The following is a 26,091-nucleotide window of genomic DNA, read 5'->3' as shown; positions in this document are numbered from 1 at the left end:
CAAGGCAGCCCGCAGGCCCGTGTGCGCCTCAGGGATCCGCCCTCCCACAGCCCCGGGAGACCTTGCCCCTGAAGTTGCTGCCTTTGCGTCCTCTGCCACAACCGCGCGTCCTCATAGCCAGCGGGGAGGAGCTAGAACCTTCCCCGCGTTTCTTTCAGCAACCCTGAGTCAGAGGCGGGCTGGCCTGGCGTAGCCGCCCAGCCTCGCGGCCCATGGCCCGATCCGCCCGAACCTTCTCCCGGGGTCAGCGCCGGCCGCTCCGCCCGGCTGAGTCAGCCCGGGCGGGCGGTCGGAAGGCTCTCGACTGGGCGGGAAGGTGCGGGAAGGTTCGCCGCGGCGGGGGTCAGGGGAGGCGCAAAAGGATAAAAAGCCCGTGGAAGCGGAGCTGAGCAGATCCGAGCCGGGCTGGCTGGAGAGAAACCGCGGGGAGAGCCTCACTGCTGAGCGCCCCTCGACGGCGGAGCGGCAGCAGCCTCCGTGGCCTCCAGCATCCGACAAGAAGCTTCAGCCATGCAGGCCCCACGGGAGCTCGCGGTGGGCATCGACCTGGGCACCACCTACTCGTGCGTGGGCGTGTTTCAGCAGGGCCGCGTGGAGATCCTGGCCAACGACCAGGGCAACCGCACCACGCCCAGCTACGTGGCCTTCACCGATACCGAGCGGCTGGTCGGGGACGCGGCCAAGAGCCAGGCGGCCCTGAACCCGCACAACACCGTGTTCGATGCCAAGCGGCTGATCGGGCGCAAGTTCGCGGACACCACGGTGCAGTCGGACATGAAGCACTGGCCCTTCCAGGTGGTGAGCGAGGGCGGCAAGCCCAAGGTGCGCGTGTCCTACCGCGGGGAGGACAAGATGTTCTACCCCGAGGAGATCTCGTCCATGGTGCTGAGCAAGATGAAGGAGACGGCCGAGGCGTACCTGGGCCAGGCCGTGAAGCACGCAGTGATCACCGTGCCCGCCTATTTCAATGACTCGCAGCGCCAGGCCACCAAGGACGCGGGGGCCATCGCGGGGCTCAACGTGCTGCGGATCATCAATGAGCCCACGGCAGCAGCCATCGCCTATGGGCTGGACCGGCGGGGCGCGGGAGAGCGCAACGTGCTCATTTTTGACCTGGGTGGGGGCACCTTCGATGTGTCGGTTCTCTCCATTGACGCCGGTGTCTTTGAGGTGAAAGCCACTGCTGGAGATACCCACCTGGGAGGAGAGGACTTCGACAACCGGCTGGTGAACCACTTCATGGAAGAATTCCGGCGGAAGCATGGGAAGGACCTGAGCGGGAACAAGCGTGCCCTGCGCAGGCTGCGCACAGCCTGTGAGCGCGCCAAGCGCACCCTGTCCTCCAGCACCCAGGCCACCCTGGAGATAGACTCCCTGTTCGAGGGCGTGGACTTCTACACGCCCATTACTCGTGCCCGCTTTGAGGAACTGTGCTCAGACCTCTTCCGCAGCACCCTGGAGCCGGTGGAGAAGGCCCTGCGGGATGCCAAGCTGGACAAGGCCCAGATTCATGACGTCGTCCTGGTGGGGGGCTCCACCCGCATCCCCAAGGTGCAGAAGTTGCTGCAGGACTTCTTCAACGGCAAGGAGCTGAACAAGAGCATCAACCCTGATGAGGCTGTGGCCTATGGGGCTGCTGTGCAGGCGGCCGTGTTGATGGGGGACAAGTGTGAGAAAGTGCAGGATCTCCTGCTGCTGGATGTGGCTCCCCTGTCTCTGGGGCTGGAGACAGCAGGTGGGGTGATGACCACGCTGATCCAGAGGAACGCCACTATCCCCACCAAGCAGACCCAGACTTTCACCACCTACTCGGACAACCAGCCTGGGGTCTTCATCCAGGTGTATGAGGGTGAAAGGGCCATGACCAAGGACAACAACCTGCTGGGGCGTTTTGAACTCAGTGGCATCCCTCCTGCCCGACGTGGAGTCCCCCAGATAGAGGTGACCTTTGACATTGATGCTAATGGCATCCTGAGCGTGACAGCCACTGACAGGAGCACAGGTAAGGCTAACAAGATCACCATCACCAATGACAAGGGCCGGCTGAGCAAGGAGGAGGTGGAGAGGATGGTTCGTGAAGCCGAGCAGTACAAGGCTGACGATGAGGCCCAGAGGGACAGAGTGGCTGCGAAAAACTCGCTGGAGGCCCATGTCTTCCATGTGAAAGGTTCTTTGCAAGAGGAAAGTCTTAGGGACAAGATTCCTGAAGAGGACAGGCGCAAAGTGCAAGACAAGTGTCAGGAAGTCCTTGCCTGGCTGGAGCACAACCAGCTGGCAGAGAAGGAGGAGTATGAGCATCAGAAGAGGGAGCTGGAGCAAATCTGTCGCCCCATCTTCTCCAGGCTCTATGGGGGGCCTGGTGTCCCTGGGGGCAGCAGTTGTGGCGCTCAAGCCCGCCAAGGGGACCCCAGCACCGGCCCCATCATTGAGGAGGTTGATTGAATGACCCTTCGTGATAAGTCAGCTGTGACTGTCAGGGCTATGCTATGTGCCTTCTAGACTGTCTTCTATGATCCTGCCCTTCAGAGATGAAGGGCTGGGGGGTCTTCCCTCCAAAGCTAGAACTTTCTTCCCAGGATAACTGAAGTCTTTTGACTTTTTTGGGGGAGGGCGGTTCATCCTCTTCTGCTTCAAATAAAAAGTCATTAATTTATTAACACTTGTGTGGCACTTTAACATTGCTTTCACCTATATTTTGTGTATTTGGTTACTTGCATGTATGAATTTTGTTATGTAAAATATAGTTATAGACCTAAATAAACTTTTAAAACTCCTTCTTGCTTTTCAGTCCAACCAATCAAAGTACAAAAGTACACAAAGGCTTTCAGAAGCAGGAAATGTTGGGGTGGGTGCTGAGGGAGGAATGTGAAGAATATTCCTGAGACCGTGTGCGTGATTCCTATAGGGGAAGGCAGGATTTGGAAGAGAGTTTGAGGCCAACACATTGGAACAGTACTGAAGAGTTAGGGCTGATAAAGAGGAGAGGATTGAGACTTACAATGCAGGAAGAGAGAGGGAGAGATGTGGAATTGGAAAAGCAGAGAATGAAGAGAAACTTAAGTACTGGCAAGGTTTCCATGTGTGATCCTATGATGCAAATTCTGTATTTTTGTCATAGGAACCTGGTTTAGTTTGTCAGTCTAGGTGTTTTAATAACACTAACAAATAGTTTACATGCTTATTAGCTGTTTCTAATCATGTCACTTTATCCATTGTTCTTTTAGAGAAAAGACTCTAAGTCCTGGACTCTGGAGGATGGTATATGTCAGAGGAAGTAGGTCTGGTGGTATGATTAAAGTTACTATTGACTTTATCTATGTCAGAGAAATAGTATGATCCCATCTGGTTTCTGCCCATGGCATAATGAGGATGTTGGAACAAGACTCTATAGATTTTCAGCCCTGCCACTTTATATACTGTGCAAATTAAACTCTCAAAGCTTCAGTTTCCTCTTCCCTGCAGTGGTGATGATGATGATAACAGTACCAACCTCCAGATTGTTGTGAGGGTTCAATTAATTAATATATGTAAGAGGCAAAGAAGAATGTCAGGCATATAATATACTATCAACAAACATTAACAATTACTATTAATTGTTAGTTGGGTGTTAACTATGTACCAGGTACTTGACATACACAATTTAACTTAATCTTCACAGTAGCATTATGGAATACTGTCTTCTTTTTGAAGATGAGCATTATGAGGTTCAAAGAGGTTAAAGAATTTATTCAAAGACACAAAGCTATTAAGTGGGGACAGGAAGGCTGGAATGAAGAACCCTGTCCTGCCTGAGTCTAGAGTCTGAGCATGCCACCTTACAAATAGGCCATAAGTCCACTTATTACCAGATCTTCCCCTAGATGTTTTGAAATTGGATATATTACTCCTTTGAAACGCAGCTGGATGCTGAGCCCCGTGAGAAAAAGTGTGCATTTTATTGTATATTTGCAGAGACAGAGTCTTGCTCTGTCGCCTAAGCTGGAGTGCAATGGCGCGATCTCAACTCACCGCAACCTCTGTCTCCTGGGTTCAACCAATTCTCCTGCCTCAGCCTCCTGAGTAGCTGGGATTACAGGTGCCCGCCATCACACCCAGCTAAGTTTTGTATTTTTAGTAGAGACGGGGTTTCACCATGTTGGTCAGGCTGGTCTCGAACTCCTGACCTCAGGTGATCCGCCTGCCTCAGCCTCCCAAAGTGCTGGGATTACAGGTGTGAGCCACCATGCCTAGCTAGTTGTGTGTTTTTTATAGCAAGTGATGGAATCTGCAAAATATCCTTAGGCAAAACTTTACTGCCAGTTGAGTCAATGACAATATAAAAGCAAGGATATTTGCCTTTGCTTTGTTGGTGTAAACAAAATAATAAAAAGGATAAATTTGTGTTAGTTCCCAATCAATCCAATCCAGAGTATATTTGCCCTATGCACATTGGGAGATTTATTTTTATCTCAGAAATTATGGGAGAGCTTGGCTAGAACAATGCTACATTATACATTATATTTCTTAGGTTGATTTTTTAAAGACAGAGAGAAGGTTACACTAACAACGCACTTGTCCCTGGCTGTCATTTCACATTTTTAACTGCCCTCTTTTCCTGGCCATGGCCCAAGTCTTACGCAACCTGGCTTCACATGGAAGGAACCTGAAAAAAAAAAAAAAGAGAGAGAGAGAGAGATGGAGTAACACATACATCCTGCATTACATTCTTCCTTTCCTGAATCTCATCTCAATTCTCAACATTGACCCCCCTCAACCTGTTTGAACTTCTCAAGAGGATTGATGGTACTCACTTTTATATAGTTTCTTAGTATTTTGATAGCATGCCTTTTCTCCTTTTAAAAAACCCAACACACACAGAATATAAGAAGAAAGATTTTTATCGTGTTTAGTTGTGACATCTCAGATCCTCCCATTTGAGTGCAATCTATTCTTCTATAGAGAGATGTAAACAAACTTTATTTACTTTTAAATGTCTGTTGATCATTTTGCTTTAGTTTCTTTGGGGACTGTTTCTTGTATACTAGGTATCTAAAAATCCTTATATTGTATGTAGTCTTAGTTTGATTATTGTAATCACAACTATGTCACCCAGTTCCAAAGGGGGGGGGAAAAGTTTGAACAAATTAAATCAGAACACATGCCCATTATTAAAAAAATCAATTCTTGGTACAAGCAGTTTCTTGCCCCCTTCCCAGGTCCTACTCCTCACAGGCAACCACTTTCAAGTTGTTGGTTTTTTAAAAGAATTTTTGATTTTGCAATAATTTTAGATGAACAGATGAGTTGCAAAGATACTACATAAAGTTATTACTCTATATCCTTTCGACTTCCCCTAATGTTAAAATCTTACATAACCATGTTATATTTATCAAACCTAAGAAATTGGCATTGGTATAACATTAATGACTAACTGTAGATTTTATTCAGATTTTACTTTTTTTTTTTTTGGACACAGGGTCTCACTCTGTACCCCAGGCTGGAGTGCAGTGGCACGATCTCGGCTCACTGCAACCTCTGCCCCCTGGGCTCAAGAGATTCGCCTCAGGCTCCCGGAGTAGCTGGGACTACAGGCGCGAACCCCGGGTATTTGGGAGGCTGAGGCACCAGAACCGCGTGAACCCGGAAGACGGAGGCTGCAGTGAGCCGAGATCGCGCCACTGTACTCCAGCCTGGGGTACAGAGTGAGACCCTGTCTCAAAAAAAAAAAAAAAAAAAAAAAAAAAAAAGCTGGGGAGCGGGGCAAGGCGGTGGAGAATCCGATCCTTACCAAAGTTTGACACTACTGCGTTAGCGTTAAAAACAAAACAAACAAACAAAAAATCCAGTTAAGACTGTACAGCAAATTAAAGGATCCTGAGTTGAGGGCGTTCTCTTGTTTAGTCAAAGGAGTTGGTATCTGCCTGCCTTAGTGTGCTTGACGCACAGAAAGGGCTCAACACATTGTTGTCGAATAAAAGAATGGATAAATTGACACTGGGAAGTTGGAATAATAGTCTCAACTGCTCCCTGATTTCATAGACCAGACTCCAGCCTACAATACACAAAAAATAGGTTTAGTTCTATATGTGCAGAGAAGCACAAATAATTTTCGTAAGTGTAGATATCCAGGATAAAACACAGTGTTGACCGATCGAAAAGTCTTTCTCTAAGAACTCAAACATGATTGCTGGTTGGTTCAAATCAGGAGGAAAATTAAGGGCGGAAAAACACATTTTGTCAGAAGTGGGATTCGAACCCACGCCTCCAGGGGAGACTGCGACCTGAACGCAGCGCCTTAGACCGCTCGGCCATCCTGACTCACGTGTTACAACCTTTCCTAATTTCTCCTAATTTTATCATATACTAATGGTGCACGCTATCAGGTCACATTAATGTGTCTATTTACTGTTTCAAATAAAATTCTAACTCTCTCTAGACCTTGTCGCAAAGCGGAAAAAATGAAACAGCCTCCGACAGCTCTTTTCTCTTTCCTATTTCCTCACTACCCAAACTAAACCTTAAGGCTCCATTTTCCCTGGCGACTCTTCGAGGGCCCCTCTGCTTCTCTAGAGGGGTCGAGCCCATGTCAAGGTGGACCCTGTGCCGGCCCGTCTCCCTCGGGTCCTCTGCACCAATCACTGTTGCTGAATCCGACACCCGGAGGATCCAGTGCGGAGTCTCGAACAGCTGCGGAGCTGGGAGCTATGGGACGTGAGGAGAGCAGGGGGAAGAGAAGACGGAGGAGGAAAATCCCCCGGCGGTGCTCAACTCCAGCTTTCTCTCTCGGCTGTGAGCCGGCCCCGCCCTCTGGCTTCCAGAGCCAGTGGCTTCTGCGTTCACCGTCCCCCGCCGTTTGCGGGGCGGGGCCGATTCATAAGAATCGGTTCTCACCAAGTGAGGGCTTAGCGTATTTAACCTCAGTATCATAAACAAAAGACACTGCTAGAAAGGTCGGGAAATTCATACGCTTTGCTTATCTTATATACAAATTTCTAAAAGTCTAATTTCGGGCTGCGTTGGTGGTATAGTGGTGAGCATAGCTGCCTTCCAAGCAGTTGACCCGGGTTCGATTCCCGGCCAACGCAAGTTTTTGTCTTCTACGAAAGAGTTTTCTGAGTCAGAGCCTACCGCGCGCTGAGTATCCGTTTTACTCCTCAAGGAAACTGCAGCAGTACCTCATTTTCCGTACTCGCTTCCTGTGTTTCCCCTGGCCCCTTTCTAGACCCAGGCTCTGTTTGAAGGGATTAAATTCTGATGGTTCTTTCCTCCCTTCCTTCCTTTGTAAACTTCCAACTCTTGAGGAATCTTTGGGATCATTTGAATCCTGGGATGAGTCTTAGCTTCAGAAAGGGGCTCTTGTGTCTTCACTTGCGAGATTCATTCGATAGCCACGCACTATTGAGCACTTGAACTTGGCTAGTTTCTCTAAGAAACTGCATTTTCAAATTTAGTCTTAGTAAATAAATCAGTTGAAATAAAATTAATAAGTGGAAATTTAAAAATGGATACTTAATAACTCAACCATTGGAGAAGGTTTCAGTGCATTTGAAACAACTGGGCTATTGAATCTACTTTTTCAATTGTAAATTTTATGAAATCTAAATACGGATTGTTTTTTCCGAAGAAAATTTCCCTTCCGAGTTGAAATGTGCTGTCTTTAAATGTAAAATACATAGCGATTTTTGAAGACTAGCTAAGAAAAAAAATACAGCCAATTAATATTTTTATATTGATTACTTGTAATATTTTGCATATGTTGGGTTAAAGAATAGGATTTGTTATTAAAATTATCACCTCTTTCTTTTTACCTTTTAATGTGACTATTAACAATGACATGTGGGACTCGAATTATATTTCTACTGTAGTGTGCCGGTCTAGAGAGTAGAAGCATAACTTTGCCAACAGTCAGCAATTTTCCCTGAAAGCATGCTGGTAGTTTAGGAGTATCTTTTTCTAAAAGACAATTTTTGAAAAAAAAAAAAAAAAAAAAAAAAAAAAAGCACTCGTGGTCGTCCTCCTTAGTATAGTGGTGAGTGTCCCCGCCTATTACGCAGGAGTTCGGGGTTCGATTCCCCAATGCGGGGATTAGTGTTGGTTTTTATTTTTTCTCCTCGTCTCTTCCAGTCAAGTAAAAAACAATTTACAAGTGCTTAAAAACCAAATTAAAATAATTAACAAATTAGAAAGAAACACAAACTCCAGTCCCAGTTAGCTACAATCCCTTTTTAATAAATTCCAGTCTTCATTTTAAACCTAGTTAGCTCCTAAAACCTGTTTTTCTTATATGCCTGTGTTAATGTTTAGGCCTTGTATACTCAATGCTGTAACCCAAATTGTTTCCTCTCGCCTAAAGGCTATCAAGCTCCAAAGGGCACCACGCATAAATACGCCTTTCTTCCAAAAACCCTTCAACCTGCCACCCGCAAAAACCTTAGCTGCTGTTCCCCACACAACACCCTTTTCCAGCAAAAAATAGCCAAAAAATTCAACATCCAATCTCCCTAACAGCAGTTAGGGTCTCCACTCCTAAGGGGGAACTGAAAGGAGATAGTTAGCTTGGTAGATAGCAAGGGAAGTGTCTCTGGAGAGCCCCTGGCCCCATGGGTCAGTGCCTCATTCCCACATAACAAAAAAGCAGCCTGGGAAGAAGTCAAGCTTCGGGCAAACTAGCACCGGAGGTTGCGCCTGAAACCATGCCGGTGGCTGCACAAATAGGAGTGCCTCCAACTTTCTGAGATAAAAACTTGCACAAACCTCCAGCTCACTCAAATAAGGGAACAAGGCCTGAAATAGAAATGCCTTTGTTCTTTGTATAGTCAGCGGGCTCCCAGGAAAAAGTTCCTTCTCTTTTTGTAGGCATAGGCACAGTAGGCTCCAGTGGGTTCCAGTAAGCACTTTCCTTTCCTTTTTTTAAGCTGCAAGTCCAGCCTCTATAAATCACAAGTTCAGCCCCTAATTGGTCCTGGGGCAAGGTCCCGGGCCAAGCTTTCACTTCAGCTCCTTAATAGATCTAGGGCCAAGCAAAGCAGCCTCTACAAATCATCACTTAAGCCCCTAATTATTCCCGGCGGAGGTCCTAGGCTAAGGTCCCGGGCCAAGCTTTCTAATTAGTCCCGGGCCAAGGTCCCAGGCCAACCTAAATCACGCATTCTCCAAAACAGCCGGCAAACTAAGCACATTCCTTCCTGTTTCCAGTCCATAAAAACCCCCAAAGTGGCCTCATAGTAAGCAACCCATTCGGGCCCCCCTCTCTGCTGGCAAAAAGCTCAGATGTACTGGAGTGAGCATTTGATTTGGAACTGAGTTACACGGGAGAGAGGCAGGGATTCAATTTGGCTGGGAATCAAACTCTTTTGATAATTTCCTAATAAACTGATAGTCATTAGATGACTTGTAGTCTCGATAAGTTGAAACTTTTTCCTAACATGCTGTTTATGATACTGAGTTCTTTGTCACTGGTTGAACTAACAGTAATTGTATTCACAAATTTTCTAGCCTTTAAAATACTGTCTGAGGGTTTTATGTATCTGTTATCTTTTATTATACAAAAGTCATTTATTGGAATGACATATATAATTAGATTGACCCTAACCATTCAGACTGGATGAGGCAACACAGTGTGAAGATTAAGTGCATGGGCTCTGTTGTGCTTCCTGTGTTTGAATCTTGGCTCTCTTTGTCTCCATTTCCTCTCTGTAAAAGAGGATAATGATGACAATTTTAATTCTTAAATGGGTTAGTATATAAACATATATTACAAATGTATAAACATTGCCAGGATGGTCCATTGTTAATGACTGCAGTGGGATGATGTTTGAGATTTTAAGTCTCATTCCATAAAATTGAGGTGAAATTCAACAGGGATGGGAAGAAAGGACATCTGCACCTCAGCCACCCTTTAGCTCCAAACCTCCCTTATGCTCTCATCTGCCCCACAGCCTCCATCCTGTAACAAAAGGACTAGCTGTGCCAGTGGAGGCCACAGCATCTAGCTTATGCCTCCAATGTAACCTGTTACTGCCCACCTGCTCTCCCTGATATTCTCTGACTCTTAGTACTAAGGTCCCACGGAGGCTGCAGTGCCCACAGGCAAGAAGAACCAAGGGTAGTACTGACTGGTAGTGGCTAGCCACAGCTGTGTGGGGCCAGATTGACACTGGGCAATCGCTAAGTGGATCACGGTTCAGGCTGCCCTGTCTTGGGAGACATATAGGGACAGGGACCTATAACCAACACCTGCCATAGGCTGGCTTCAGTTGCCCTTCAGGTTGGGATTCACTGAGTGGTTTTTCTGGAAGTGGCCACCTAGAGTTCCCTGTGGCCAGCCGAGGTATGGGGGCTGGATTTTTGGGATGTCTAGGGAAAGCCAAAAGCAAAACCCAGAAGATAATTCTTTTTGTGGAGGAGTTAACAGATCTAGCACTGACCAATCAGAATAGCCACTGGCTATACATTTCCCCATTATAATAGGATTCGCTACATTCCACAAATTTTGTTTTTTTAAATTTCCAAATATATGAAGCCTTTTAAAAGTTATTTTTTGTCATTGATTTCTGAGTTAAATTCCTTATGTTCAGAAAATGTGCTTCATATAGTACTGATTCCATGACATATGTTGAAGCTTACTGGCCTTAGCCAGGTGCGGTGGCTCAAGCCTGTAATCCCAGCACTTTGAGAGGCCGAGATGTGGGATCACTTGAGGTCAGGAGTTCAAGACCAGCCTGACCAACATGGTGAACCTGTCTCTACTAAAAATAAAAAATAAATAAATAAAAAATATTAGCCAGGTGTGGTGGCACGCGCACCTGTAATTCCAGCTACTCAGGAGGCTGAGGCAGGAGAATCACTTGCACCCAGGAGGCAGAGGTTGAAGTGAGCTGAGATAGTGCCATCATACTCCAGCCTGGGTGACAGAGCAAGACTCCATCTTAAAAAAAAGAAAAAGAAAAAAAAGAAACTTATTAGCCTCATATAAAGTCAGTTTTCATAATATCCCATGTGTGTTTGAGAAGAATGTACAACTAATAATTATTGATTTCAGTTCTATATATATGTCGGTTAAATTGAGCTTGTTAATTGCATTCATATGCTTAATAAAAGTAAATAAGAAAAAAAGACACATGCTTAATTTTTTTCTGTTTGATCTAGTAAGGGTTGAAGTATGTGGAATTCTCTCACTGTGGTGATGGATTTGTTCATTTTCCCTTGTAGGCCTAATTCTTGCTTTCATATTTTAATGCCATTTTATCAGTTACATATTCATCAGTAGTTTAATCTTTTATTATATGATGACCATCTTCATCCCTAATGATGCATTGTTTAACTTTATTTTGTGTCATATTATATAGCTATATGCCAACTTTCTTTTTGTTAGAATATTCCTGGCATTCCCTTTTCCATTTAATCTTTCTGTTTCTTTACGTTTTAATGTCATTCTTCTAAACAGAATAAAATTGATCTTAAAAATTCACTTTATCTTTTAACTGGAAGGTTTTGTTCAGTTGCATTATTATAATTACTGTTATAGGCCGGGTCATGGTGGCTCACACCTGTAATCCCAGCACTTTGGGAGGCTGAGGTGGGTGGATCACTTGAGGTCAGGAGTTCAAGACCAGCCTGGCCAACATGGTGAAACCGCAACTCTACTAAAAATTAGGTGGGTGTGGTGGCATGCACCTGTAGTCCCCAGGAGGCTGACGTGGGAGAATCGCTTGAACTGGGAAGGTGGAGATTGCAGTGAGTGAGCCAAGATGCCACCCTTGCACTCCAGCCTGGGTGACAGAGACTCTGTCCACCCACCCTCCAAAAAAAATCGCTGATATATTTGAATTTATTTCACCACCTCGTTTTGTACTTTTGATCTCAATTATTCTTTTATTCTTTAACAATTCTTCCTTTTTACTCTCCTGCTTTTGCATTGCTGTCATATGCATGTAAAATGAAGCACAGGAAATGTATGTATATTCACAATCAACTGGAAACTAATAACTTTTTATTCTGCTGTCAATCCAGCAATGAAGGTAAAGCACAGAGTGGTAGTTCCAAACTTGAACTTCACAGATGAACAAAATTTCCCCATAATGTTGGTTACTGGCCGGGCAAGGTGGCTCAAGCCTGTAATCTCAACTACTTGGGAAGCTAAGGCAGGAGGATTGCTTGAGCTTGAGAGTTGCAGGCTGCAGTGAGCTAAGATTGTGCAGCTACACTCCAACCTAGGTGATAGAGCAAGACCCTGTCTCTAATGACATCAGAAAAGTTGGTCACTAGTATAGGGTGGCCAACTTTTCATTTTGCCAAGTTACGAAATTCATAATACAAATAGCCACAAAACTATCATCTATCCTAATTTTAATTTTAAAAAAGAAAGGACATTTAAAAACAACTTATTTTGGCAAATGAAAACTTATTACTATTGGGTTTTCACCATTAAAGCTGATGAGCTTGGTCTTTCCTCCTTGCTTTTGATAGGGCCAAAAGAGAGACATTGGCTACTTTAACAACTTTAAGGTGGACTCCAGGAATATCACCAACAGCATGACATTTTCCACCAAATCCAGCAACCAGAACTGTTGTGGGAAGTCAGGGACCCCAAATGGAGGGACCAGCTGGAGCCGAGGCAGAAGAACATAAATTGTGAAGATTTCATGGACATTTATGACTTCCCCAATCAATACTCTTATAATTTCTTATGCCTGTCTTTAATCTCTTAATCCTGTCGTCTTCGTAAGCTGAGAATGTATGTCACCTCAGGACCCTGTGATGGTTGTGTTAACTGTACAAATTGTAAAACACGTGTGTTTGAACAATATGAAATCAGTGCACCCTGAAAAAGAACAAAATAACAGCAATTTTTAGGGAACAAGGAAAGATAACCGTAAGGTCTGACTGCCTGCGGGGTCAGGCAGAATAGTGTCATATTTTTCTTCTTGCAGAGAGCCTATAGATGGACGTGTGAGTAGGAGAAATATTGCTGAATTCTTTTCCCCACAAGGAATATTAATAATTGATAGTCCCGGGGAAGGAATGCATTCCTGGGGGTAGGTCTATAGACGGCCACTCTGGGAGTCTCAGTATTATGTGGTTGAGATAAGGACTGAAATACGCCCTGGTCTCCTGCAGTACCCTCAGGCTTACTAGGATTGGGAAATTCCAGCCTGGTAAATTCTAGTCAGACCAGTTGTCTGCTCTCAAACCCTGTTTCCTGTTAAGATGTTTAACAAGACAATGCATGCACAGTGGGACAGAGGCCCTCATCAGTAATTCTAATTTTGACTTGCCTTGTCATCTTTTATTGCCCTTTGAAGCAAGTGATCTTTGTGACTTACTCCCTGTTTGTACACCCCCTCCCCTTTTAGAAACCCTAATAAAAACTTGCTGGTTTTGTGGCTCAGGTGGGCATCATGGAACCTGCCAATATGTGATGTCACCCCTGGCGGCCCAGCAGTAAAATTCTTCTCTTTGTACTCTTTCTCTTCATTTCTCAGACCAGCTGACACTTAGGGAAAATAGAAAAGAACCTACATTGAAATATTGGGGGCTGGTTCCCCCAATACAGAACTTCATCATTTTTTTCAATAAAATTTAAGCAATCATCATCAGGTACAAAGGCTGTGATTTTCTTGCTGTTCTCTCATCTGCCTCACAGCCTCCATCCTGTAACAAGAGGACCAGCTGTGCCAGTGGAGACCACAGCATCTAGCTTATGCTGGATGATCAGCTTGGCCCTGGCATACTTCTCAGTGGCACAGCTGGGCTATTTGGCTCCAATCCCTACTTTTTCCAGCCCAATTCCCTTTGCATGAGAAGCACCTCCAAAAGGGCTGGTCTTCACGACTGTGCCCGAATGGGCTTTCTTGTACCATTTACCATGCCACTTCTGATCCTGTCAGTGACTATGGAGCTTCCTGGCGGTAGACAGTCCATGACACTTGCCCATATTGCTGGCTCCACAGGTCTGAGCAAAAGAACAAAAACAAAAATTTAAAGTATGAAAGAAATGACTCTAGGCCTGGCACGGTGGCTCACGCCTGTAATCCCAGCACTTTGGGAGGCTGAGGTGGGAGGATCACCTGAGGTCAGGAGTTTGAGACCAGCCTGGCCAACATGGCGAAAGCCCATCTCTACTAAAAATACAAAAAAATTAGCCGGGCGAGGTGGCGGGCGCCTGTAGTCCCAGCTACTCGGGAGGCTGAGGCAGGAGAATGGCGTGAACCCTGGGGGGCGGAGTCTGCAGTGAGCCGAGATCGCGCCACTGCACTCCAACCTGGGCGACAGCAAGACTCCATCTCAAGAAAAAAAAATACAAAAATTAGCCGGGCATTGTGGCCCATGCCTGTAATCTCAGCTACTCAGGAGGCTGAGGCAGGAGAATTGCTTGAACATGGGTGGTGGAGGTTGCAGTGAGCCGAGATCGTGCCACTGCACTCCAGTCTGGGCAACAGAGCAAGACTCCATCTCAAAAAAAAAATTAATAAAAAAAAAAAATGACTCTAGTTTAAAGATCATTTGGCAAATTTATTTATTTACTTATTTATTATACATATACACATATATGTATTTTGCATAAGATATAAGATATGTGTACACATAAACATATATGCATATATAATTTCTGCATATGCATATCTATGTTTGTGTGTCTTCTCATTTCAGTGAACATCATTGAAAACTTCCACCTGTACCTAAACTGGAGCCCACTGATGACAGAGGATGGCAGGGCAGAAAGAAAGGAGATTCTGTGTGGAGGCTATGGAAAGGCCCAGGGTCTTGGGCAGCATAGAAAATGGCTTTTGTCCAAGTGTTCTTATTGTTCAATTCCCACCTATGAGTGAGAACATGCCGTGTTTGATTTTCTGTCCTTGCGATAGTTTGTTCAGAATGATGGTTTCCAGCTTCATCCATGTCCCTACAAAGGACATGAACTCATCCTTTTTTATGGCTGCATAGTATTCCATAGTGTATATGTGCCACGTTTTCTTAATCCAGTCTATCATTGATGGACATTTGGGTTGGTTCCAAGTCTTTGCTATTGTGAATAGTGCTGCAATAAACATACATGTGCATGGGTGGGGAACATCACACACCGGGACCTGTCGTGGGTGGGGGGAGAGAGGAGGGATAACATTAGGAGAAACACCTAATGTAAATGACGAGTTAACGGGTGCAGCACACCAACATGGCGCATGTATACATATGTAACAAACCTGCACCTTGCGCACATGTAGCCTAGAACTTAAAGTGTGTGTGTGTGTGTGTGTGTGTGTGTGTATATATATATATATATATGAATTAAAGAAAAAAAGGCTTTTTAGACCCAGCACTGACGAGGTTCCCTAGATCGATGGTGGTGGAATTAGGGGTCTCTGTCCTCAGATATTTGGATCTGGGTATGTCAGCATGAAAGTCCTTAAGTTGCAGACATTTTTTAAAAAATATTTTTTATTTCCAAGCTGAATAACATTAATTGGAATGTAACAGGCTTCTTAAGCTCCGTGTTCTGTCTGCATGTCTAATAAGCCGGTAGAAACCTTTCAAAACAGCGTGGGTTGAAGACTAATTTTGTAATACAAAACTCAGATATCACATTTTGCTGGACGTGATTGGACCTGTAAGAAAATATTTTTAATGCTCACGATAATAAGCTTATTATGAGTCAGCACTCAACATGTGCACATGCATACATAAATTGTCTACATCAGCAAAAAAAGCTTATCGTCGTACTTCTCTGACCAAAATCAACGGAACCCCCGAACCCACAGAGAGCATCCATTTTGGATTCCCCGAAGACCCTTCGTTCCTGCATCCTCTTCTGCTCTCCTTTTCTCAGCCTCTTCTGGTGGAAGCTGAGTCCTGCTCCAGATCTACGTAAGTGCTAGCGCTGAAAAAAGACCTGCCCCGCTCAGGGCTATGAGCCGCGCCCTGAAGCACAAAAAGCTAATTGTGTCACAGGTTTCAAATCAACCTCAATTTTTTTGGAGACGTAGAGTGCTGAGCATTTTTTCTTCAGTGAAGTGACTTGGCAGCCAACTTCGTAAACACCCGTCTCTGTGGCGCAATCGGTTAGCGCGTTCGGCTGTTAACCGGAAGGTTGGTGGTTCGATCCCACCCAGGGACGGAAGTCGCGTTTTGTGAACCTCGGGTTTTTGAAACTTCGACTGAAAAAACCGCGTGCGATACTATCCGCGGGGAGCGCTGGGGCCTTGGCTCTCAAAACCAGCCGCGGTGCTAACCGCCGGGAGCCCTGGCAGCTGACCTCCGCGTTGTGTGGTTCCCAATGTCCTCTTCTGCCTTAGTGCTGTACGGGTAATTTTGAGGTATTTGGTTTTTCCGACTAGGGTTGTAATGATAACTCTTAGCTACTTAACCACTGCAATTACGTTACGGAAACTGACACTTTAAGAAAATTTACTGACCAAAGGAAGTAAGTACTAATAATCCCAAAACGAATTGTTTGTCTTTCCACCAAACCTGTACCTGCCTTGCCTTTCTATTTCCTAACTCAGAAAACGGGCACTATGTGTGGAACCTGGTCCTTAGTCACGCCGTGTACTGCTGGCTGCCAATTCTTGGAGAGTTGGCCTCCTAAATACCTTGTTGATTAAGCACCTTCCTCTCCAGCCTCACCGCCAGTTACTTCCTCATTGGGTTACTGCGTCCTGCCTTGCTGCCCTATCTGGCTTCCGGTCTTCAACTTTCCTGTCCCATCCATCCATCAAGTAGTTGCCAGAGAATCCTTCTAAAATACTATACGGGACAAACCTGGTCTGCTTAAACTCTCTGAATGTATTGCAGGGTCTGATACGATCTCCTTAGTTTGGAAGGTAATGCCCTTCATGATCTGGCCCTGAAACTCTTTCCTCTCCCTCACCGACACAGAACCAAACTGCTTTCTTGAACTCACACTCTGGGTTTTGAATCTTTGCCTATGAACCTCGGGCTTTTCTTCTCTTCTTTGCCTGGCAAACTCCTACTCATCCTTCATGACCACACCCCTCAAATCAAGCCTCTTTTCTGCAGCCCTTTCTTCATTCTCTTCCTATTTAACTGTTTTTCTCACTAGAATTAAAGCTGCTCCAGGGAATGACCCTGTGTTGTTCATTTGATATCTTCAGCACCTGAACTCAAGCTTGCACATTGTAGGTAGTAAATAAATGTGAATTAAATGTCCAAGGTTTCCAAATGCACTTGTGTCATGTCTGAATCTTATGTAATATTTATGTATGTAATCTAGCTTGAATCGTCTTGGTATATAGTTCATAATTCATACAATCAGGCTGACCCTCTACCTCTGCCCAGGCCCCTACCTCCTGCGTAGCTGTGCCTTCTCCTATCTGCCCCAATGCTCTAAAACTATCTCTAATGCTTATTCACCCTCCTATCCCATACTTCCCATAAGAATCCCCCTTAGCCCAATTGTCTCAGCAAGATTTGGAAAGCAAGCTGGCTAATTCATATGAGTTGTGGTGAGATGGTTGCTGGGAGGAGGGGTTGTTTCTCACCAATCCAAACCAATCTCTGTTACAGTGTTGGACAAAGGGAAGAAGAAAGAATTTTATCATTCATATTTTATTACCATGGTTTCCCCATCTTCTATCTAAGAGTAGCATGCAAGATCTTGTAAAATGCTTTATTGGAACCAAGAAATGTTGCACTTAAAGCTTACAAAACAGAGACAGCTAAAGCTTTCTTTCATAAGCAACAATTGTCTTCTCCATCCCCACCTCATTCATTGGAACTGACATGATGCAGGATTTGAAAGTTTCATAATTTAACTCAGCGAAGCTCAATAGTACATTTAGTATTGGTTATACATCATTTGTTTAATAAATGCAATGAACAAAGCTACACAGGAATTAGATATTGAAGCAGAAAAGGTGGTTTTACAGTCCCTGCCCTTAACCTCTAATTCTTACTGCCCCGGCCAAGAAAGCATTTTCACCTCCTGCGCTTTCCTTCCTGTGTGCTTGTGGTTGGTTCTTTCTTCTCAGGCTTTCTCATTCTGAAGCTGAGATAGTTCTGTTCACTTAGCTTAACTTGGGACAGTGACACAAGGTTTGTTCTATACTTTCTTTTCCACCCCACCCCCACCCCAATCCTCAGTCCCCTTCCTAGGACCATTTTCTAATCCTAGCATTAAGAGGGCTCATCGTTATATACTTGGAGATGGTCCAGTTCTGACAGACTCCCCTGGAAGACTCAATTCTACGTCACCCTCATGATTTCCTGTTAATTCCACTACGGCTAATGTTCTAGGAAGACAGCCTTATCTCTGGGCTCAGATGGGGACAACTTCCTTAGTCTATCCTGGACTACCCTGCTATTTCTCAGCCATGCTTTCATTGGTCCCACTGAATTCCCTAGATCCCCAGCAGTTCCCACACTCTGTATGGCCCTGCCTCAACCATTAATTCTACTTATCCATTTATTTAGGAATAATTATTTTCTTTTTTTCCCTCTAAACTGGGTAATTTATAATACGAGCAATTTTTGTATATTTAAAGGATTACCATCCCTAGCCTGTATTGTTGCTTTGCTGTGAGGGAATGGTTGGGACAGAAAAAGTGTTTGTGTAGCTCTGAAACTTCAATTCCTAGGAATGCAGCTACTCACTGGGGCTTCCCTGCTTGAAGATCATGGGCTTTTCCCTTCCACTGGAGACCAAGGAAAAATCGAGAGTTGGGTAACGGATCTGGCTCTGAGTTCTATGTTTCCTGCCGCTTGTAGAGAGGCCTGAGGATGATGGGGTTGTAAATTCAGAGAAATGTTCAGAGATGCTGCTGCCACTGCTCTTATTACCCGCATGGGATGGGGGTCATTTGTCTTGAGGGTCCTTTCTCCATTTAAATTTATGGTCCTTCCAGTCTCTTGTTGAGCTTCGAATGTTTCTCTTCACAGAGAAATATAGTCCTGTGTCCACTGCAAAAAGGAATACCATCACCAAGCAGAAAGAGATTTGGTACCCAGGTGGAAAGAATGATGAGATGGTGGTCACTGCCAAACCTATTAGGAGAAGTGGAGAGATGAAAAAAAATGACAGTCACTAAGGCAGATATTTGGAACAAACAGTGAGGTCACCAATAGAGAGTCTTTGACAACTGCCAACAGACAAGTGGTAGGAATGGTGGGGAAGTCTGGGGGAAAGTATTGCTTCCTCCCATTGGTTCCTGATCTTAGTGCTATCTGAGCAGAGGACAGCTCACCAAACACTTAGCAAAGGCTTCTGCTTGTTTGACAGAGATGTGACAGGGAGCGTTAGCAAGTTAGGTTGTAAGCTGGATTTTGTGTGACAGTTAAGAAATTGTCAGACAATGCTATGGTCTAGAAACTGGGACAAATTTGTTGATTTTGCATTTCAATTTTTTAAACTCTTGATTTTTATATATTTCCAAACTTAAAAAAAATGACCAGAATAGTATAAAGAAATCTCGTATCTCCTTTACCCAGATCCACTCATTGTTTACATGTTACCCCATTTGCTTTATTTGCTCTCTTTCCCTAACCACTTGGGAGTATTTACTTTCAGTTTAAAGTGTCATTAAATTATTTTTGTACAAATGATGGCATTGTAGTGTCAAAATCTCAAAAGGTGTTTTGCTGCCTTTCTACATGCAAATTGTTTACAGTTTATGTCTTGGGCTAGTTACAGATAGAAGTTCTGTGAAACTGGAAAGTCCAGGCACACCACTCTAGAGCTCTGATTCTGGAGGCTGGTGCTATAGAACCTAGAGATGTTTTGTGGATGACTTAATGGGATCATAGGATATTAGTGCTTGTTCAAATCTTTTACTTAATGGTTAAATATACAGGCTTTGAAGTCTGATGTGACCTTAGGGACAACTTATTTATTTATTTTTGCACCTCAGTTACTTCATCCGTAAAATGGAATATTACCTATCTCATGTTGTGAAGGTCTACTGTGATAGTCAAACCAGGTGCATGTAAAGAATTGTTTAGCACAGAGTCTAGCACACTGAAACGTGCCCAATAAATGCCAGCTTATTTTTGTTATGGAAGAATAAATTGGGGTTCAGAGAGACTAAGTGGCTCACCTCTGGTCAGATGGTTAATTAGCTTCAGGGCCAGAACCCAGGTTCTGGGCTCTTTCTGTGAGGGGATGAGGGGCTCCTGCCAGTTTGGATCGTGGCTAAAAGGCTTGGATAAGAAGGAGGCCAGCATGATAGGAACATATGACATCGTGGGTGTGATTAGGGTAAGGAAAGACAGAGGTATTTATTGGGGAGGAGATGTGGCTTCTGCTCCTGCCATCATGCTGCAGAGTGAATGACACCTCTTAGCTACCCTAAAAGAATGGACTGAAACAGAGCTGCAAACCTACCCTGCAATCAGGGACTTTTGGGGACCTCCTGGTGATCACCAGGAGGGAACCACATATGAAGAAGTGCGTGTAAGAATCAGGAATCTCCTCCCAACTCAACTTCCCAGTGTGAGGGCAGGCTCCACACACAGGCATCCCTGGGCATTCCAGGGTGGCACATGTCTCACCTTGAGTGATGGTGATATTCACAGTCTCTGAAGACACATTTTTACTCCCAATAAGCCCCCTGCAGAAGTAGGAGCCGCTGTCTTCGAGTTTGGCATTTGGAATGTAGAAGTCAGAATTATGATGAAAATACTTCCTGCCTTTGCCATTCTGTAAATATGTGACCTTATGCAGAGCAGTGTTCTTCCAGCTGTGACACCGCAGGTGAATAGGGTCTTCCTCCTTGAACACCAACCGAGGGGCCTGGAGCAACAGCCAGCCTGAAAGACACAGAGACACCCCAGGCCCGGGAGGCCTCAGCTGTCAGTGCAGAGCTTTGTGAAGGGGCCACGTACCACCCAGATCCTGAGACATAAGGGAAAGCCAGATCGGGAGTCAACCCTGCATAGCTCCCTTTGGGGAAGAGCTGATGGGGCCCTGCAAGAGAACTGAAGTCATACCAAGACCTTTGTCTAATGGGGAAGAGGGACACACACACATGTGATCAACACACAGGGTTAGAGCAGAGGGACTAAGCAATGAGGTAAGTGAGAAGCAACGATGGGCATATCTGCAGGATCCTTAAGTGCTAGACTTAGATTTGCTGTGGCAGGTGACAAGGAGTCACAGTAAGTTCTAGATCAGAGTAAAAATTGTATTTGAAAATGATGATTTGCCCTATTAGAGGAAAAGGTAGATTTCAGAAGGAATAGGCAATCAAAGGAATATTGAAAGACTCTTGTGGCATTCAGGAATAAGGTGACGATGGCCACGGAGTGGCTACAAAAATTGTGAAGGAGAACTCAATGTAAACATCAGGGAGGGGAAGGGCGTGACTGGTAGTGCTCAGCGTGGCAATTCGTGGTTTCTGAGGTGTCACAGGGCCTCGGTGAGACCAACTTTATTACTGAGCATGACCTTCAAGAGAGGAAATTCTTATATCGCCAGAGCTGATTCTCACAATCGCGTCACCAAGTAATCAGACTTCACAAAGAGAGAACATGAAGTCATGGTCGGGAAAGGGCCTGAATAATTAAAAAATAATGATATTATAGATAAGTATTATAATGGCATAAGAAAATATTCATGAGACAATGTTAAGTTAAAAAAGCATAATACTTCAAATATTTTAAAAAGTATTATGCACAGAAAAAAGAAGGATATGCACTTACGTATTAACAGGGGTTTTCTCTGAAGGAGTGGGACCGAAGGACATTTTAAATTTCTCCTGTTTACTTTTATGTATTTTTGAAATTGACCCCAAATGACTTTTGTAATAAGAACAAAACAAAATTTACTATAATTTTATTTTTTAAATCTACATTCTCAGGTTGAATTACTATAATTTTAAAAATCTACTACCTGATGCTAAACAAAATTGGTAGGACGTGTGTTGGTCATGATTCTCCACCACAAAGATTTGCCAAACAGAAAGTAATCTTTATTACCTATTAAGATATATCATTTATCAAAAGAAGCCATGTGCCTATCTATCCACTTACTTTTTCAGCAGAGAGATGAATCATTATTAGCATAAAGTCATGGTTAGTATACAGTCTGGTGGCCTTTGGAGGAACATTCTTGTTCCAATCTGTCCTGTCATGGACTCAGTGAATGTCCATATGTATATTCCTTCAAGTGATATTTCATCAAGCACTCACTACGCATGACACACTGTGGACTGGAGATACCCAGATGACTGGACATATAGTTCTCAGCCTCAAAGAATCTACAGTCTAGACATGGAAACATAAATATTCAGAAATAATCACAATACAGTATGACGAGTGCTACAACAGGCTAAGAATAAAGGACTGTGGGGCCGACTAGATTGGAATAAAGAAATTCTGCCTGAAAGAAGTAAAAAATGCAGGCTGGGCATGGTGGCTCACGTCTGTAATCCTAGTACTTTGGGAGGCTGAGGTAGGCAGATCATGAGGTCAGGAGATCAAGACCATCCTGGCTAATACCGTGAAACCCCGTCTCTACTAAAAATACAAAAAATTAGCTGGGCGTGGTGGCATGCACCTGTAGTCCCAGCTACTTGGGAGGCTGAGGCAGGAGAATCGCTTGAACTCAGGAGGTGGAGGTTGCAGTGAGCCGATTGCGCCACTGTACTCCAGCCTGGGTGACAGAGAGAGACTCTGTCTCAAAAACAAAAACAAAAACAAAAACAAAACAAAACAAAACAAAAAAGAAGTAAAAAATGCTTCTCAGAGGAGGACATAAGTGAAATGGGTCCTGAAGTATTAAAGGATGCTCAGAAGTTTACCTGGTGAAGCTAATTCTCATGGTCACAGTTTAAAATAGCCTTGATTGGCTAGACTTCTAAAGCCAGTTTCTAGAGCCAAGTTCAAGGAAAACTAGTAACTCCTAGACTTGATTTTTCTATTGCTTTCTCTTGGCAATTCCCCATTTTATTTGGTTGTAGGTGGACATCTCTTACCTAGCTAGAAATGGACGTATCTTCTTGTAGCTCTGGAGAGTGAAGACCATGTCAGTTGACTGGTACTGTCAGAGGCCAAAGAGCCACAAAAATCAGTTTCAAAGGCCCAATTCCATGGAGCTCTCTTGCAGATCCACCTCTTTATGCCCTTCTTCCCCCAAAGCTTGTTCCACCCATAAACATTGTATGAATGGAACAGCTGTGGAAGTAAAGTTAGGTTTGCAGGGCGACCCTGCAGGGACCAGGCTATGTGGTAAGATTGTAGGGACACCAGGAAAGACCCCTGCCTTCAAAATATTTCTCCTACCTGCGCCTGATGTCTATATTCTGTTAATAGTACACAAAGACTTTCATCTCATGATTAATGTGCAGGCTGAACATGTTTCTGCTTCTATTGGAAGAGATATCACATTACCAAATTTATGCTTAATTATAGTTTTGAGTACAGCATTGATGAGGAGAGAGAAAGATATGATGCTAGGCCACTAGGATTGCTTTGGGAGGTGGCTTAGGGCATTACACGTCTGAGAGTGAGAAGGAGATTGAGGTCCTAACACCAAATTCATTAATTTATTCAATAAATATTATTGGCCAGGTATGGTGGCTCACGCCTGTAGTCCTAGCACTTTGGGAAGCCAAGGCAGGTGAATCACCTGAGGTCAGGAGTTTGAGACCAGACTGACCAACATAGTGAAACCCTGTCTCCAATAAAAATACAAAAATTAGCTGGGTGTGGTGGTGGGCGCCTGTAATCTCAGCTACCCGGGAGGCTGAGGCAGGAGAATCATAGAACCCGGGAGGCAGAAGTTGCAGTGAGCTGAGATCGCCCCATTGCACTCCAGCCTGGGTGACAGAGTAATACTCTGTCTCAAAAAATAAAACTATTATTGAGCATCTATGCCATGGCCTAACCTTCACATGACACATTCACATTGTATGCATTCCATACGGGGAATCCTGGAATTGTGCAATGCAGCAGTTCTATATCTATTGTCTGACGGGCTTTGACATTTTGCTCAAGACCTACTTAGAGCTAGGACTACAACTCTGATACCATTCAATGGGACCACAGATCATCTCATCTTAGCTTTTATCTCTAAGAATATCATCTCTGGCTCCTCCCAAGTATTTCAGGACCCTTTGTTTCACCCTTTATTGGTGATTTTCCTCTTCCCCTTCATCAACTCACCGATATGGACTTCTAGCTGCACCGGGTCACTGAGTTCGGAGAGGTTTGTCCGGCACCTGTACTCTCCACTGTCGTTGATTCTGGCAGTGGCAATGAAGTAGCTCGAGGCCTGGCTTGAGATGAGGCTCCCATTGTGAGACCACTCTGTGGAATTGTCCTCAGGGGAGTAGGCTCCCTGGCACTTCAGAGTCACATTGTCCTTCTCGAGCACCCTGTGCCATTGAGGCTCCAGGAACACCACAGCCTTTGGGGAATCTTCTGAGGAGTGAAGAGAATGTGGGGTGAGGACAGGGAGAGGAGCAGGCTGTACACTGCCATTCCCAGGGAGCCTCAAAGCCAGAATGAGCTCATTGCAAACCCATGCTTGGTGGCTCAGTCTTAGAGCATCTTAGCCCCATTTTTGGCCTGTTCAATATCTTGAGGAAAACTGGCCAGAGAAGCACAGGGCCAAGTTCTGCTGTGTTGGAGGAACTATCCCTGCTAACTCCACATCAGTATTTTCCCATTCAACAAGCATTTCCCAATATCTTATGGCCATTGTCCCCATATGTGCCCCACTGGGTCAATCCAAGACCATGAAGCTGACTCACCAGTCCGCGTGCCAGCTGAAACTGCAAGAAAAAAGAGTAAATCAAATACTGAGTAGGGGCAGAGATCAGAGTGATTAGAACATAGAGTGAGTTTAAAACTCCCCTGCCCTCCTCTGCCCCAGGAGCCCAATTTTCCCAAGAATCAGGATGTTTCTGGTGGAAAACTTCTTGCTACCTGCTCTCTGGTCTCCAGTGTTCATGCCTCTTGTGCCACTGTCAACCCAAAACCCTATTTTCAACACTGGTCCCTTACCCCTTGCTCCCTGTGCAAACTCACAAATTAAGGGTACAGGTTGAATTTCCCTGAACCAAGCCACAGAAATAGCCTCAACCCATATCCCCATAAGAAAGGGTAGAAATTAAAAATCATAGAGGAGAACCCTGGAATGTCAAACTGAAAGAGACAGACCCTAGGGACCATCTAGTCGAAGCTCTTCGGTTCCACACAGTGATTCTGAGACCCAGAGGGGTGAAGTGACTGGCCTCACTCATGAGTATGCCCCAGTTGGAACCAGCATTCTCCTCATTTCTAGCCCCATCTTGGCTTGTCCTAGGAGCTCAATCCACAGCTATAGATGTGGTGAGGGGTCCCATCCCTTCATGGGAGTCTCATCCCTAGCCTGAAAATGGGTCTCTGCTGAACCCAAGGCATCTCAAACTTCTCCCTCAACCAGGGAGACCCTGACTTACCTAGAAGTAGCAGAGCAGTTGGGAGGAGCAGCTGCCACATGATGCTCCGCTGGAGTGGACAAGTCACCACAGATATCCAGAGCCCTAAAGGGACCAAGCCTACTAGACAGGAGGAAGTAAACAGCCTTTCCCCAGCCCATCCACCCATCTCTGTCACCCACCAGTTTCCTTTTCTTGAAACTTCATCTGACTTCTCAATCTGAAGTCTGGAAGGGAGCCCCACCATAGAACAGGAACAGGAAGGAAAGAGCCTGGAGGCAAGGTGGGTGGGTCTGCCCCCTTTATTCCCCCAAAGGTCTGCGGCTGAGCATCTGAGGGCACACACAGAATCTGCCGGAGTGTGCCCTCAGCCATCCCAGGATGCTTGCCCCCATCTGCTGGGCTTGGATCCACCCAGCACCAAGAATGGGACAGCAAGACCCTGGGGATGAGATTCAAGGTGGAAGGAGCATTCTCTGAGGGCTTTCTTCATTTCACCTCAGAACTTCTCACTCTCCTGCCTCGCCCAGACCCATCTGTCTCCAGCCGAGGCCCTTCCTGCACACAGAAAGTGGTCCTTTCAAATCTTCAGACCACTAGCAGTGTCTCTGCCTCAATATTACCTCCACTCAGAGTTTCTTTCAAAATTCAAAATTCAAAATCTATATGCTCCTGGGATATGTAATCCACAGGAGCTACTGACTTTTTAGTGTGATTTGATCATTAGATTTCCAGGTTA

The 26,091-nt window shown here is 44.9% G+C and overlaps 2 protein-coding genes and 3 non-coding genes across 5 annotated transcripts; 3 read left to right on the top strand and 2 right to left on the bottom strand.

Annotated features, from left to right (window-relative positions):
* Positions 1-335: 335 nt before the first annotated feature.
* HSPA6 (heat shock protein family A (Hsp70) member 6) lies at positions 336-2,773 on the top strand. The gene has a single exon (XM_032161179.2). It carries the CDS (start codon positions 511-513, stop codon positions 2,440-2,442), a length of 1,932 nt encoding a protein of 643 aa, XP_032017070.1. The 5' UTR covers positions 336-510; the 3' UTR covers positions 2,443-2,773.
* Positions 2,774-6,214: 3,441 nt separating this feature from the next.
* TRNAL-CAG (transfer RNA leucine (anticodon CAG)) lies at positions 6,215-6,297 on the bottom strand. The gene has a single exon. It is a non-coding gene; the product is annotated as a tRNA-Leu (tRNA).
* Positions 6,298-6,992: 695 nt separating this feature from the next.
* TRNAG-UCC (transfer RNA glycine (anticodon UCC)) lies at positions 6,993-7,064 on the top strand. Its single transcript has one exon. It is a non-coding gene; the product is annotated as a tRNA-Gly (tRNA).
* Positions 7,065-16,019: 8,955 nt separating this feature from the next.
* Positions 16,020-16,093, top strand: TRNAN-GUU (transfer RNA asparagine (anticodon GUU)). Its single transcript has one exon. It is a non-coding gene; the product is annotated as a tRNA-Asn (tRNA).
* A 1,435-nt stretch (positions 16,094-17,528) lies between these two features.
* On the bottom strand, positions 17,529-25,727 carry LOC116473327 (low affinity immunoglobulin gamma Fc region receptor III-A). The gene is given in 6 exon segments (XM_032161174.2): positions 17,529-18,978; positions 20,482-20,739; positions 24,094-24,351; positions 24,684-24,704; positions 25,374-25,583; positions 25,586-25,727. Coding segments are annotated over 6 exon segments (1,077 nt in total). The 3' UTR covers positions 17,529-18,790.
* Between the last annotated feature and the right edge of the window lie 364 nt (positions 25,728-26,091).

Source organism: Hylobates moloch, unplaced genomic scaffold, assembly GCF_009828535.3.
Source record: "Hylobates moloch isolate HMO894 unplaced genomic scaffold, HMol_V3 SCAFFOLD_8, whole genome shotgun sequence".
In the NCBI taxonomy this organism is placed as follows: domain Eukaryota; kingdom Metazoa; phylum Chordata; class Mammalia; order Primates; family Hylobatidae; genus Hylobates; species Hylobates moloch.
Note: the sequence above shows the minus strand (reverse complement) of the source record. Positions and strands in the feature narration are given on the sequence as shown.